At 48.9% G+C, this 15497-nt stretch overlaps 2 protein-coding genes across 2 annotated transcripts in view; one reads left to right on the forward strand and one right to left on the reverse strand.

Annotated features, from left to right (window-relative positions):
* Positions 1-2241, forward strand: part of PEX14 (peroxisomal biogenesis factor 14) — a 66769-nt gene extending 64528 nt beyond the window's left edge. Inside the window, exon 9 of the mRNA XM_036396267.2 lies at positions 363-2241. Coding sequence (XP_036252160.1) covers positions 363-825 — 463 coding nt within the window. The 3' untranslated portion in view covers positions 826-2241. The remainder of the gene's footprint in view (positions 1-362) is intronic.
* Positions 2242-12482: 10241 nt separating this feature from the next.
* The window catches only part of CASZ1 (castor zinc finger 1), a 78864-nt gene continuing 75849 nt past the window's right edge, over positions 12483-15497 (reverse strand). Inside the window, exon 19 of the mRNA XM_036396475.2 lies at positions 12483-14160. Coding sequence (XP_036252368.1) covers positions 12905-14160 — 1256 coding nt within the window. The 3' untranslated portion in view covers positions 12483-12904. The remainder of the gene's footprint in view (positions 14161-15497) is intronic.

Consider the following 15497-nt stretch of genomic DNA (forward strand, 5'->3'; position numbering starts at 1 on the left):
TCTGACTTCTTCCTCCAGTGGGAGTTTTTCTGTACCAATTAATTAGTGATTGTCTTAAAAAGGGACACCCATGTCTTTTCACAGGCAGCATTCCCGAGTGCTAGCTTACTTGGTGAAATTGGCCAAATCAGATCATTTCCGTGCTTTGGACTGCCCAGCTGGGATATTTTCCTTGTGTACAGGCTCGATTGCTGAGTGCTTGTAAAGCACTTTAAGAATCTCTCTGGAGAAGTGAAGTGGCCTTGGTTTTGCTCATTTATGGCAAAGAGACTTGCAGTTTCAGTCTTGCTGGAACCCCTCAGTATTTATAACAAAAGCCCCTTTCTTTCCTTTCCTTTTCTTTCCCTCTTGCCCTCCCCAAGGAGGCAGTTCCCTCCCTCCCCTTCAGCTCCTAAGATCCCGTCCTGGCAGATCCCGGTGAAGCCAAGCTCACCCTCCAACCCCGTCGTTGCCAACCACAACAGCAGCAGTGACATCTCGCCGGTCAGCAACGAGTCCACCACGTCCTCCCCAGTGAAGGAGAACCACAGCCCCGAGGGCTCCAAGGTCAGCTGCCACCTGCTCAGCCCCGAGGAGGCCACCAAGGCCATCGACGTCACCAGCCAGGTGCGCATGGAGGTGCAGGGGGAGGAGGAGAAACGGGAAACCAAAAGGAACGATGAGGAGGAAGAGGACGATGAGGATGATGATGTTAGCCATGTGGATGAGGAGGAGTGTCTGGGTGTCCAGACTGAGGACCGGCGAGGAGGGGATGGTCAGATCAATGAGCAGGTGGAAAAGCTACGAAGACCTGAGGGGGCCAGCAACGAGAACGAGATTGACTAAGACACCCTGGCTGCTGCTGCTGCTGCTGCTGCACATCTCCCCCAGCCTGCTGCACTGTCCCCAGTGCCTCTCCCATTTCGTGGAGAGAAAAGCTACCATTCCCTGCAGTGATTCCCCCTTGATTGACCTTGAGCAGGGTCGTGATTGCTCGGTGAACAACGCGATTGCCCTGTTTCACCACAGGGCTTTGCAGTCTTGCAGTGGCTCCTTCTCGCCGCCCAGCCCTTCTTCCTGTGAGCTGGGGTCACTGCTGGGCTGCCAGACCGATGGCCTTACCATGCACCACAGCTGCAGAATACGCCCTCTTACAGAAGCAGTTGGCCTCTTGCTGCATCCTAGAGCCCTTCTATCCAATTTCAGAAACCAGTCTGTCCTGAGCTCCTTGATTTCACAAGCCTTTAATCCCACATAAGGCCCAAACCAGTTCTCTGTTTCCCAAAATAACCCTGTTTTATTTCTCAAACCACTTGATACTCTGTTGCAAAAAAAACCAACCCAACCAACCAAAAAATCCCCACCAGAACATTTTAACCTCCAATTCCTCACCAGATCTCAGTCTGGGCTCTTCCAAGCTTTATGCCAAGCCTCAAATTGCTGAAACTACCTAGCATGTAAAAACACTAAATTTCTGTGGGGTCCAAAGAATGGTATTTCCACTCCACATGCTTACATTCATCGGAGTGGCCTGTTGGTAGGGACAAGTCCAGGTGTCATGGCCACAGTGAAATCCATGAGAACAGGTGGTTTTGTTGGTGATTGCTCCCCAGTAAAAGGCTTTAGAAGAAGCTGACTCTGTTCATCCCAGTTATTACCCTTCCTCCTCCAAAGACAGGGAGCTCACATCAATTTTTGACATCTTCTATTTTATTTATAGCTGCCATGAATGAATGAATGAATGAATGAATGAATGAATGAATGAACAAACGGATGGGGTGAAATCAGATGCTGAAATAGTTGGTTAATTCTGAATATTTGCAATGGTTTTTAGCCTTTTTTTCTCCCTAAATGAGAAGAAAAATGATCATAAATGGTACCTCTCCAGTGACAGGCACTTGCTTCAGCAAAGCATTCTCTCTAGCAGAGAGAACAGCTCCAGTTCTGAGGTTTAACCACTGGCCCTTCTTGCCCAGTCCAGCCTTTTTTTTTTTTTGCCCCGTTGGGCCGTACTCAAACCAGTGAATTTTAAACCTCTGGCAGTTTGCAGCATTGTGTTTGCAGCTGGTGAAGTGGTGGTGTCCAATGATCCTATTCACTGCATCAGAGCATCTTAGCAGAGCAATTCTTGTAACAACTGAGTCTCACTGTCCTCACCAAGCAAGTGTGCTCGTCTGTGTGATCATGTATAGATTTCAAATATAAAATATGATTGTATATAATTGTAATAAATATGAGTTACCACTATTTAACACCAGGTTATTACTGGATTACTGTGGCTCTTTATTTTTGGGAGAAATACGCATGTAGGGTGGTCAAGGGAGGGGAAAGGGAGGGTTACAGAAATCTGGTCCTTCTAAAATGTTTTCCATAGGACATTTGTGGTTGTTTTTCTGACTGCTCCCAGGCAGTATCAGCAGGAGGCAGTGGTGTGAGTGCAGTGTGAGGTGCAGTACACACAGCTCCGGGAGCGTGGTGCAGAGGCTGGGGTGGAGGTACCCCGGCTGCAGGGCAGTTCCTCTGCGCCTCTGCTCCCAGCAGGAGGCTCTGCAGGGTGTGCAATGAAGCTCCCCCTGCTCCTTCCACCGGCAGCAGGAGGTGCTGAAGGGAGCGTGTGAGATATCCCATGGCCCCTCAGTGTTATCTCCAGGAGGGAATGCTGGGCTGGATCCCATGACTGCTCTAACCCTGCCATCCCAGGCCAGAAGCCACCGAAGGAGATGGTGTGCAGCAAGTAAATTGTAGCTACTACAGTCCCATCATTGTTCAACAGCAGGATTTGGCTCCCTTCTGAAAAATGAGGGATTTACTTGATTCCCAAGTATTTGGGTGTCTGGTACACAGTGACATTTTCCTGCTCGGGGGAGTGAAAGGGACCTTCATATTACTGTATTTAGACCTGCTGCTGAATGTGATGATTTCTCATGCCTTAAATGGACGAATATCTTCCCCAGGAGTGAGTGAGTGTGTGTGTGTCTCTCTCTCCCTCTCAGTCTCTCTCTCCACTGTTTAACGTCCACAAAGAACGTCACGTTTAGCTAAAACAGGGCAAATTTGAAAACGTTTAAAAAGAAAGGCTTTTCTTAAGAGATGACACTTTTCATTTCTCCAAGCCAGGAATCCTTGTGAGAAGAAAACACAACAACACAGGGATGTGGTGAAAAAGTATTGTCCTGCCTGTATACATTTTATATACATAGAAGGTTTTGAAAATAGAAAGTGCCTGGACAACAGCAGTTGGTGAAATGTGGAAAATATGTTGCTGAGGTATGTGCCTTGCAGAGTGACTTACAGGGTTTATAGTACAAGCATCCCTGTGGGTTCATTTTTCCCCCCTTTTCCTCCATGTTGCCAGTGTTCAATTCATTTACCTCAGGGGTAAAAAGCAGTTTTCTTTAACTACTCTCCTCTGTCCTTTAGTTCTTCTTTCTTAGTACCTTACCAATTCTGTAGGTTTTCTGTATATTGTGCCAGTTCTAAAGTTTTTCCTTTCTCCAACCTGATGAGTCCCAGAAAACCCCATCAAGGCCACTGTTGCTCAAAATATGTAACTCTGTGCCTCTGGCTGTTGATGGGGTGCTTTTGTATTTGTTGAAGAGATCCAACCAACCAGCAGAGAATTTGTAAGAAGCCAGACCTTCTAACCTGCAGGTACAGTCATGAATCACAAGTTCTGCTCCTCTGTGATGTGTTCCTTCTCCTTCCAGCATAGCAGCAGCTGCTGGAAGACGATTTTGGTCCTTGTAGCCTGACTACTAATTTTTTCTTCTTTTTTTTTTTTTTTTTGTTAGAAACAAGCTTCTTAGCTCAGCTGCCCTGTGAAATGCTTACCCCACTGGCCTGTTGGCACTGGAAATGGCATCCTGGTAACTGAAAGATGACCAGGTAGAGAACCTTTTATCTGCAGAATGAGACAGCAGCAGCAGCTCCCTACCACCTGGCTTCAAGTGCTGTTTAACTGTGTACTCTATTTTACACAGGAATAAGAATAACCCAGCAGAGAGTTGAGTTCAGTGGGTTCCTAACATGGTTTCTATAGGTCTTTAATAACGTATAAAAAAACAGGTAAAGGGAGCTTCCTCTGGACAGTGTCATCTGGCTACATCTCAGTGAATGCTGTCACCCTGTGCTTTCTCCTAGAGGAAACAATATCAGACTGGTACTTCCCAGTAATTTGAGAATATAAAATCTTCCTTTTCAATAGCTGCAAGAGAAATGTGGGCTACTCAAAAGGAGAAAGGGTTAAGAGAGATGTTTCCTCCCTCCAACCTTACCCTCAGATGTGCCAAATTTGTCTTAGTGCATCTTTGTCAAAAGCAGGAAGAATCTCATTTTTATTGTCTTTTGTGTGTTGGTGACATAACCAAACAAACCAAAGTGTTTGGGATCAGAAGGAAGAGGATGTATTTTACTTGTAAGTGTTCATTGGATTTCACACACAATGGTAAAAAATACTGGCTGATAGGTACAGGCTGATAGAGCTGTGACACAGACAGGTTGCTGAGAAAGGCACTTTGGGACCCAGATGTTGTGCAAGGTCCTGCAGCTCGTAGAGCCCCAGCCCCATGACCTCTGTGCCCTGGAGTGGGAGCCCCAGCCCCGCTCTGGCCGTACCCTGCCATGGGCCCTGAGGCTGGGCTGTGCAGGGCTGATGAGGAGCTGCCCCTCAGCCTGCCCTGTGTCACACACTCTGCCCTCTCCTTGCTGCAGCTCGGGTTCTTCTGGCAAGTCAGAGCTCTTTTCTCTGTTCTCGCTTAATTTTGTCTTCGGTAGAGGGCAGGAAGGTTTGCCAGAAGGTCCATCCTGGTGTGTGCTGGTGGAAAAAGTGTGGAAAAGCCCAGGTGGGGTCTGCTCCATTTGCAGTACTTGCTGCAGGAGCAGAGGCTCCTTGCTTTTCCTGTGCTGGGGCAGGGCTGTGCTTGGGAGAGCAAAGGCTCAGGCAGCAAACCTGAAAGTGTTTGTTGAAGTCTGAACCTGTTTTGTTGAAGTCAAGGTCTCCACGCTTGATTAAAGCCTCCAGCAGCAGGCTCTGGAGATCTTAGTGTTTGCCAAGGGCTTTGGCACAGGAAGCTTTGGAAGGTCCTTTCTGTGTGGTGGTGATTTCTGTTAAGCACAAATTGTTTGTGCTTGGTGACCACCAAAAACTGACGATGAGCTTGAGCTGTGAGTTTTCCAGCCCTCTCATGCCATTGGGTGCTATGCAAGTGCAAAGCAAAAGAAGGGCTTGATCCCCAGGGATTGTAAACATAAATAAATAAAGGGGTGCTGGAAGGTGAAACAAGGGAAATCATTTACCTAAAGGTACAGGAGAGGGCTTCCAGCTTTCTTCATTTTCCCTTTTACTGTCATATCCCCAGACTGTGCTGCTTCCTCAGGAGTCAGCCTGGATGGGCACCTTTGGAGCTGTGTCCACCTGTTATTCTGGTGAAGGGTGGCTTTCACCACTTCTCACACTCATAGAAAGAATATATAAAAAAATGGAAATGTTCTTAGGGTGAGTTTTGGGGTATCAGGGAAGAGGGAAGATGGAGATCAGGGCCTGACTTCTCCACTTGCTGTGCAGTACAAGCTGCATGCTTTGAGCTTGAGGGGCTGGCATGGTCTGTCCCAAATCAGGGAAAAAAACAATCCCATCCCCAAAAGGGAGCAAGCACGAACCTAATAAAGGCACCAGCTGGACGAAGGGAAAACCATCTCTTTGGAGAAAAAAAAAAAAAAACAAAACCCAACCTCCTTTCTTTAGAAAAATAATATATTTCATCCAAATAAGGTAAAAATATTTGAAATGGGGCAGAAGTGAGCACTAGGCAGCATCTGTCAGGCCCTTTCTGAAAAGGGGAAGATTATTAAAACTCAATTACAATTTATTTCTGTAAAGTCTTTCAGGCTAAAAATCTCCCCAAATGCTTTGCAAGGACTGCTCAGGGATTACTTACAGTATGGAGCCTCCTAGAACAACACCCTTGCTTTTTTTACCAAGCCCCCTCTTTTCTGCATCTGCTGAAGGAACTCATCCTTCAGGGTTTTATTTTGTTTCTTCTATGTTTGTGCAAATAATGAGAGATGTTTTATGATGCTGGCTGCAAGAACAGCCTGAAGATGAATAGGAGAGTGACACTGTATTTTTTATTGGTTTAGGTAAAATACTTGCTTTTCTTTGGGACTGTGTCTCCTGTGTGAGAAGGTGATTGGCTGGGTAGGGCTGGTTCAGAGGATCGAGAAGTACAACTGCCTCTTGTTTGTTGCCTGTTTTTCTTTCTCTGGCTGTCACTTTGCCAGGCTGCTTGCCTGTGTCTTTGCTTGGCAGGGCTGTTCTGTGCAGCATCCTGCTCGTGTCTACCTTTCCCCTCCCCTCACGTCTATCTCCTCATGCTCTTTCCAACACTTCACAGACTGCTTCCAACTTTGTACCTCTGCCTCTAGAGCTACCACTGAGGTTCTGTGTGTGCACAGCTAGAGTAACACCTGTCTAGAATTAATTTCTTTAACTGATTTAATTAAACCAGAACAAATTCTGGGGTGGACATTCTTCCATCTCTTTGAGCAGATTCGCTTTCCTTAAGCAGTTTCAGCTTTGTGCCTGCACTAAGGACAGGGTGCTAAATGCTGCAGCTTTCCTGGATAGATGAATTATTCCTTGCTTTCTGCCCCCTGCACTGTTAACAGCAGATTCCATGTGAGCCTGTCTGTCTGCTTACCTGCCTGCTTTTTTGCAGTAATATCAACACTTCCATGGCAGCAGCAGCAGATTTTGGGTGTGAGATGGAGCTTGGGACTCCCTCTTGCTTCACAGGCTCTTCTGTTTGCTAGAACAAGCCTGGTGCAGCCTCGAATTGGAAAATCCCACTATTGCATCTCTTTCTTGCCTTCTTTCCCCCCCCAAATCTAAAAACTGCAGGCAGAACCGGCTAACCTGTGTGGGAAAATGGGGAAGTGTGGGGGTGTCCCCCTTGTGCTGTGTGGAGGGGACGTGGAGGGGCTGCAGCTGTGCCAGCCCTGGGGCACCCTCTGCACAGAGGCCGGGTGGGCACAGCAGGGGGATCGGGTGCCTCAGGGACCCCTCGTGGCTCCCTTGTGGGCACAGCTGGCTCCTCCCCAGACGTGACCTGCAGGGATGGCACCTGCCACTGCATGAAGGCACTGCTTCCCTGCCAGGGCCGTCTGACTGCTCTGGCCACGGACCAGGTGTCTCAGCTGTGCCCAGTTCAGCTGTCAGCTGCAGAGCTCTGCTGTTGAGGCACGGCCTGGCCCTGTCCTGGCATCCCAGGGCGGGCCCGTGGGGCTGCGGCAGCTGCGGGGCTCAGGGCAGGGGCTGCTGGCTGCCACTGCCCTGTGGGGAGGGAGGGAAGGGGCAGGAACAGCTCTGCCTGCCTGTCAGATAAATCTTCAGCTGTTTACTTAAATCCTCAGTGTTTCTTCATGTGTTTGTTTAAGAGTTTTCCTGCCAAAAAAGAGCAAAAGGAAGCAGGGAAGCTGCCTCCGTTGGCCACCCTTCCTCAGCTAGGATGGGCCTGGGGCACTTCACGGGTAAGAGCAGGACTGGGGCAGGGACAACCTGCCTTGCTCTGGGAAGATGCAGGGGTCTGCTTCAGGATGGACCATGTTCCCATCTCCTGGGGAATGCCTGACCCTTGTGAGGGAAGTGTCTGAGGGACTCCAGTGAGCCCACTTCTTGCCCCGGGGCTGGCACGAAGAACTTGTCATCCCTTCCAGCACCTTCTTTACCTACAAATGCCCAGTGCCTTTCTTCCCTCTTTGCCCTCTCCCCATTTGGTAGGGTTTCCATGTGACAGTGTCTGCCACAGACGACTTAAAGGCTATTGCAAGTACAATAGCAGCAGAAACTGCCCCGTTTTTGTCTGGACATTAGAACAAGTGGCCTTGCCTGGTGTCTGCTGCTTCCCAGGGCTCCCCAGGGGCAGGGCTGTGGTTGCAGGGCTGTGGGTGCAGGGCAGTGGTTGCAGGGCTGTGGGTGCATAACTGCACTATCACCACCTGCAAGGCCTTGGAACAAATGCAGTCGTGGGACTTTGATTTGTTCAACTTGCAGCTTCTCCCACAGCTCAGCCATTCTTTTATGAAGTCCAGTCAGAGTCCCACTGAGAAAAGACAGGTTCCAGCAAAAGCTTTCCAGCAATGAATTGTGTTGTTCACGTCCCCTGTCCCCACCTGGAAACAAGGCCATTTAAACATTCCATGTGCTGTGGGCAGAGCTCCAGTGAGAACAAACCTCTGGGCTCCAAGGTTGGATTAGGAGCATGTTCAGATAATGACATCTGAAAACAGGATGGCTGGGAGCTGCAGCAGAGCAACGAGGGGGCTTTGAAAGAGAGAGGAGTCTAATCCTCTCTGCTAATAAGGAGGCAGCTGCTGCCAATGCACCAGGCTTGGCAGGCGCTGCGTTGCTGCTCCCGGGTTCTCTGACGGTGGCAGAGGCACAAAGACCCAGCTGCTTCCAGGGGGCTGGGGAAGCTGCAGCCACACGGACAGGGGGAAGCAGGAACATCTGAACATTTCCACGTGCACCTCCGCAGGCACGAGGTACTGCAGGGTGCCTGGCCTGCTTAGTCATTCAACCACCTCCTCAAGCAAGAAGACAACTCGATCACTTACAACTTTGGGGTTTTTTTTTCCAGTTTTTATTGAGTGAAAATGTCAAACCTTGCATCAGTCATGCAAAAAAAAAAAAAATCAAATAAATAAAACACATATATTAAATTTCTAATAGCACTAAATTCAAGTGGAAAAATATTCAGTTCTTAATAACGCAGGTGCTGAAGAGACCAGATTCAAGTAAATCAGAGCACACCATCCTGTTTAGGGTGTTTTTTTTCACTTTCTGCATTTTTGTCTCAAAACCTATATATATATCTATATATCTATATATATGTATATACATATAGATATATACACACACACATATATATGTGCATACATATTATTTTTATATTTATATATATACACATACATATTTATAAAACATTAAAAAGAGCATTGGTGGTTCAAGCATTTATTTTCCCCCCTCCCCCATGGAAAGAAAAAAACAACAACAAAACAAAATAAAATTACACATTTAAAATTCAAAATGAGCTAGCAATGGCTTATAGTCCTAGTGTGCAATATGGATATTACAAAAGGCTAGAATCCTCCCTCATTGTCTTTTTTTTTAATTTTTGTTTTTTAAAGTTGTTTTTTTTTGCTACATTGGAAAATTTTTTTTAAATTTTTTTTTTCTTTATAAAATTCCTTCCACGCAGACTTTAATCCAGTTGAGTTTGTGGCTAGAATGAACAATCTAGTCAATAGTTTTTATTTAATTTTTTTGCTCTTCAGCAGTGAATGGTAGCAGAATCAGGAGGGTCCATCTCAAGGTTTATTATTGTTTGGTTTTTATCTTGTTTTGGACAAAACAGTTCCATTTCCTCTCTCCTCTTTCCTCTTCTTAGAGAGCCAGTTGAATCTCCCTCTCTTTCTCTGGTCATTCTTTAGACAGTCCCATTGATATGAGAGCTTGGAATGACAAACCACCTGCTCTGATGGGGTGTTGGGCTGTTGAGGCCCTTGTTCAGAAAAGCACTTAAGCTCGGCCTTAAACCTGGGCCCACTCAGAGTCTTCTGCTTAAGGGTTTTGCTGAATTAAAGCCTGAACATGGCAGAATAAAAAGTTGGGTTCAACTTTCTTTTGTTGTTGTTGCAAACAGAGACAGTGTACGAGTTACAGGAACAGGGCTGGGAGGAGGACGGGGCCAGCCCAGGGCCACCTTCAGCAGCGGCCCCTTGGGAAAGGACCCTCATTCCCTGCCCAGCTCCTGAGGTGACACAAGAGGTGACAGAGTCTGGGAGAAGGGCTGAGATGTCAGGGAGAAGGAGGGGGCCTGGGGGGAGAAAATGGTGTGCATAGATAAACATGGGCCCTTCTGGCACGCTCAGCCCCACGGGGAGGACCCGTCCGGGCCGGGGAGTCCTGCCCAGCACGGCCAGAGCCACTGCACATCTCTTACCCCTTCCTCCACACGCTGCTGCTTTCCCCACTGCTGTGCAGTGACTCAGCCCTGGAGCTGGTGAGACCCTGTGTCCCAGGGCAGGTCCTGCTCCGGGCAGGGACACAGCGGCCCAGGGAAGCCCCTGGCACCAGCGCCCTCCAGGAGGGCTCAGTCCTGCTCCCACAGTCACTGACAGAGATCCTGGTGGTTTTGGCGGTACAAAATAATCACATCTGCTTTGCGAGATGTGGCTTGTGTTAATCTAAGGATTCCTCCTGGAGCCCATCACCATACTATCTAAGTAGCTGAACACAGGGAAAAATGTACAAGTACAGAACCTGCAGCAAATGCTAGTAAAGTAAAATCTCTTTGCCCCATCCCATTTTGAGAAATTCCAGGGCATCATTCCATCACTCTGCCCCAGGAACATGAGCTTCATTCTATTCAAGAATGGGGTTGTGCTAGGAAACACACAGCTGAGGGTAGGGGATATACCAAACAAAACAAAAACAAACAAACAACAAAAAAACCCCCTATAAAAATAAAAGCCACACAAATAGCTGATAGAGGAAAAGAACTCCAAAGAATTAAATAAACTACAAACTAGTGATAATATTTCATTTGTTTTCATTTGTTTCATCTCTACAAAATTCAAGTTAGAGTTCGGAATCGTGCAGGTCCGGTCAGTGCTGGGAGTGTGAAGTCAGCCTCAAACCACAGCATTAAGGCCCCCCCTCCCCTGCCACCCCTACAAACATACACTACATTGAAAGAGAGAAAAAAAAAAAAAAAAGGGAAAAAAAAGAGAGAAAAAAAAAAAGAGAAAAAAAATTGCACACAATTAACCATATGTAAGGGCTATCCAGAAGGCAGGTGACACCTCCCCCTCCACCCCTTGGCATTGGTGGTTTCTCTTTTGTTCTATATATAGTAATAACCTTTACAGGAAAAATACTGTACAACTTTTTTTTTTTCCTTTCCTTTTGAAACATTAGCTGAACATTCTGTCCCCACATTTACACAGCTGAGCTGCTTGTTTATAAATCAGACCTGATCTGCACCAGTTCCTTAGGGAAATAACCAAAAAAAAAAAAAAAAAAAAGGCAACCTAAATTTCTTGAGGCCTTTATCTGTTCAGAGAGAAAACAAATCCTGGGGATCCCTTAGAGCTGAAGTGCTCATGGAGCTGAGGAGGGGAGAGGGTGCCTGCATGGTATAAAAAAAATGCATTTTTATTTTTTTTTAAAAAAGGACAAAGCTCAGACTAATCTGGTATACTTTAAAACTGGCACCAAAATAGCGATCAGAATTAATTCATACTAGTCCTTCTGGTGCCCTGGTGTGTGCAGACAAGCCCTTTCAGGCTCAGGCAAGGATTTGGGGTCAAACAGCTCCAGTGGCACCTGCCAGAGTCCGGGGCAGTGTCCTGTAGTGTGTGTTCCCAGGCCAGGCCAGGAGAAGACAGCAGGGAAGAGCCTGGAGCCAGGGGAGAGCCCAGGCTGCTGGAGGGGGCAGCGACTGCTCCTGCAGTGCCCAGGCCCTCGGCCCTGCGTGGGGGAGAGCTCGGGGGGCCCGGAGCTGCAGCAGCGCCCCAGGGCCGGGTTCCAGCGGGGTCTGGCCCTGCAGGAGGCAGCGCCAGGCACTGGGTCCTGCTCGGGGCAGGGCTGTCCCTGCCAGCCCAGGGGCTCCGAGCGCGCCCTGCCACAGTCACCTGAGATCCGTGTCTGTCACACACCGGCCTGGTGCAGCAGGGCTGCCGGGGACTGTCCTGGTCCCGCTGCCCGGGGCCGAGCAGGGCCCTGTCCCGAGGCTGCTGCAGTGACCAGGACGCTCCTGTGCGAGCTTGGTGCTCCCTGTGCTGCACATGGGGCAGGGGCAGCTCACAGCCTCCTGAGATGGGGATACTGAAGCACCACAAAAACGCCTCACCTCCGCAGAGAGGAAGCACCCAGGGGTTGGGATGAGATGGAACTGACTGGATGGCAGAGTAACCCCAGTCCTCCAGTGAGACAGACCCTTTAAACTGCCTGCTGTGTTCTTCCCAGGTTACTTCAGCTAAATCCCTACAGTCAGAACAGCAGGGATGAGGAGAGGTGTCCTACAGAGAAAGTGTAGACTGAGAAAGTTTTACAATATAAATAGCATTCAAAATTATTATCATTAACAGTAAAAAGGATCTGGAAGAACAGAGGAGTGTCCCATTCCCACCCCTACTCATTCATTAATGCATCCTCATTTATGTGACAATAAATACCCACTCCCACCCTGGCTGTCTGATGCCATTTAATGCTGGAGAAAGAAGGGGGAAGGGTGGAGAGAGAGAGAGAGAGAGCACACTCCTCACCCCCTCCTTCCCACTGGCAAAAGCTGAGCTACTTGTCTTTGTGACACCAATTCCTTTAATTTTATATATGTGTGTGTGTGTGTACATTATATAGAGAGACACACACACAAATATATATTTCTAAAATTCATTACCTCTTGTTCCCACCCACCCCCCTCCAAGAAGTGGAGATTATTATTATTATTGTACAACTGAAAACATGGAAAAATAAAACCCAGAAAGAAAATTGGGGGGATAGAGCCCCACCCATAAAAAAGGGTCCCCAGATGGGCACAGGCCCCACGCACCGTGCAGGGAGCAAGGAAAAGTAGTGGGTACCCTCAGGGTTCGTGTCCATATAAAGGGTATTTTTTTGCTGCATCCTGCCCCCTTGTTCCAGGATCTGTAGAATGGAGTGATGCAGCACCAGTCCTGCTGCCAACTGATCTCTTCTGGGGCCTGGGGAGGAGCAGGGGTTTCCTTCCTTCCTCTCTCTCATCTGTGGCACGGAGTTCGTTTTTCATTTGCCATCCCCATCTTTGTTCTTGCCTTATACGGGGTCCTCTTAGTAAATCTGTGTAAGAGAAAAACCAAACCACTGCCGTTGCTGTCTCTAGGATTAAGGAGAAGCTTCTGGAGCAACGGTGGAGGCTGAGGCAGCAGCCAGAGCTGGAGCGGGGGCAGGAGCTGGGGCTGGAGTGAGGGCTGGCTCGCCCTGAGGCCTGGAAGCATCGCCATGGTCTGTGGAAGAAGCACCCTCCTCTGGCTCTCCATCTTCTTTAGCGGCCAGGCCTTCAGGGTCCGGCAGCGATTCTTCAGAATCTGTGTTCAGGTCTTCCTCCTCCTCATCCTCCTCATCATCATCATCGTCGTCCTCCTCTTCATCATCCTCCTCCTCTTCATTCATCTCCTCCTCATCGTCCTCTTCATCCTCTTGGGAAGAGTCGTCCTCGTCCTCCACGTCCCCGGAGCCCGGTGCCCCTGCGCTCCTCTCCGGGGGCGCGGCCCCGGCTCTGCTTGGGGACGGGCCCTCGGTGGCCTCTGCCTGCTTCTTGCTGAGGTCCAGGGAGTCATTGAGGCCCACGCCAGCTGCGTTCTGCAGGAAGAAGAGGGAGCTGTTGTTGTCAGTGCTGAGGTTGAGCGAACTGTCCAGGTTGATGGAAGAGTTCTGGATATCGTACTCAAGAGTGGAGTGGGCGAGGCCCTCGGGGCCGGGAGAGATGGCAGGCAGCTCCCCTCGCTCCTGCTTCTCGTGTTTGCGCTTGTGAGAGTCCATCTGAGACATCCCCACCACCGTGTGCTTGCAGCCGGGGTAGGTGCAGTGGAAGTGGGAGCATTTGAGTTTGTACTTGCAGTCAGGCACCTCGCAGTCCACGCTGGAGCTGAACTGGCAGAAGCCGGCGGCGCTGATGACGTCCTGCTTGCCGTGGTGCTTGCGGTGCGCCGTCACCTTGGTGCTGTCAGTGCAGCGGAAGCCGCAGCGCAGACAGTGGAAGTGTGTGCTATTGCCAGAGAACTGACAGTCTGGGAAGTTACAACTCAGTGAAGACTTGAAGCGTTTGAAATCATCCAATACTAGGTTGTCAACACGGTCGTGGTGCTGGGCATGCTTATACATATGGGTACGGCCGCAGAACTTGTAGCCACAGTTCTCCCGTGTGCAGTGGTAGTGGGTAACCTTGAGAGAGAACTGGCAGCTGGAGTCCTTGCAGTCCTCGTAGAGGTCATAGCGCCGAAATCCCTCCAGCATCATCCCTTCATCCAGCATCTTGCGTGAGGACGCGGTCTTGCGGCGCTTGCCAAATGGGGACATGTCCTCAATAATCCAGAAACGCTTTTTGGCCCCCGAGGCAGTTGGCATAGTGATGGTGTTCCCTGAGGAGAGAAAGCGCAGGGCGGTGTTGCTGACAGCCAGGTCTCTCCATCTCCCAGCCGTCCTGGCAAGCTCTGTGTTTGCCAAGACACAATGCTGCAACTGTTCCCACCCCAGCTCGTCCCTCGAGCTCTCAGCGAGCCCCAGCTCCAGCACTGTGGGCTAGCTGATGCCTGCTGGACATCACTTCCTCAATTTCAGCATATCCTGCCTTGTCTCTGATTGCTGCCCTGGCAAACCTGATCTTGTACAAATGTTAACAGTTGCTTCTCTGGTTTGCTACTTTCACAGTTTCTCTTGCTGCTTAACCTAATCTCTAGTCCCGTTTTTCTCAAATCAGAACAGGGAGGAGCTAGCTTGTTCCAGTCCAAGGACTGAGGTGTGTTACTGTAGTTCACTGGGGTGGTAAAAAGAGCTGCAGTGTGCTAAAAGCTTGTACGTGTGCACTGTTTTCCCCTACCCAGGCTCTTGTAATACACTACAATTGCCAAGGACAGGCAGGAAGTGAAGGAAGATCCCATGCGTGATTAAAACTGCAGCGGGGGGGCTGTGGAAATTTATAGAAACAGGATGGACTTTGGCCAGGAGACTGCAACATCCCTCACTGTAATGAGCCTACATATTACAATGAGTGCACTTAGAAAGACAGATGGACAGATGTTCAATGGGGCTAATTCTCATCATCACTAGCCAGTGGACTCTGAGAGAAAATACCAGCTCTGCAACATTCCCTTGGGTCTCAAAAATTCCACTATGCCCCTAGTATAAATAAAGATCCCTCATCTATCTTCCACTTTGATTCACAGGGCCAGCATAACTGGCTAGTGCTCATGTCCCCCAGGATCACACTGACATCAAAGACGTGACCTCAATCTATCTACTAACTTTCTTCTTCTCTGCTTGCTGTTTCCAGAATCAACCCACAATCTCCAGTATCAACATGCAGCACAGACAAGGTTGGAGGCAAGAATTTCTCACCAGGTGCAGAACTGTGAGTGTAATTAGAAATTATAGCTTGCAACCAACACATACTTTTTTTTTTTTTTCTTTTACTCTCTCCCTGCTGAAACTGCCATCTTTTTAAAAGAGGCCCAATTTGTGATACAAAGGTACACAGGGCATGGGGCCCAAGAACCCAGAGCAGTTTCCATCCTGGTCTGGGAGGCTGAAGGGACAGTCAATGTGTAGCATTACTTCCTTTCTGGCAGGTGCACAGCAGTTAGAGGTGACAACTCCTCAGTGACACCCTTCAGGAGAAGGTGGTGACCACTGAAGGGAAGCTCCCACACTCCCAATGGAGCGGTGGCAGGAACCTCCTCTCCCACATGGCTGGGCCGTA

The sequence above is a fragment of the Molothrus ater genome, chromosome 23, assembly GCF_012460135.2.
Source record: "Molothrus ater isolate BHLD 08-10-18 breed brown headed cowbird chromosome 23, BPBGC_Mater_1.1, whole genome shotgun sequence".
Taxonomy (NCBI): domain Eukaryota; kingdom Metazoa; phylum Chordata; class Aves; order Passeriformes; family Icteridae; genus Molothrus; species Molothrus ater.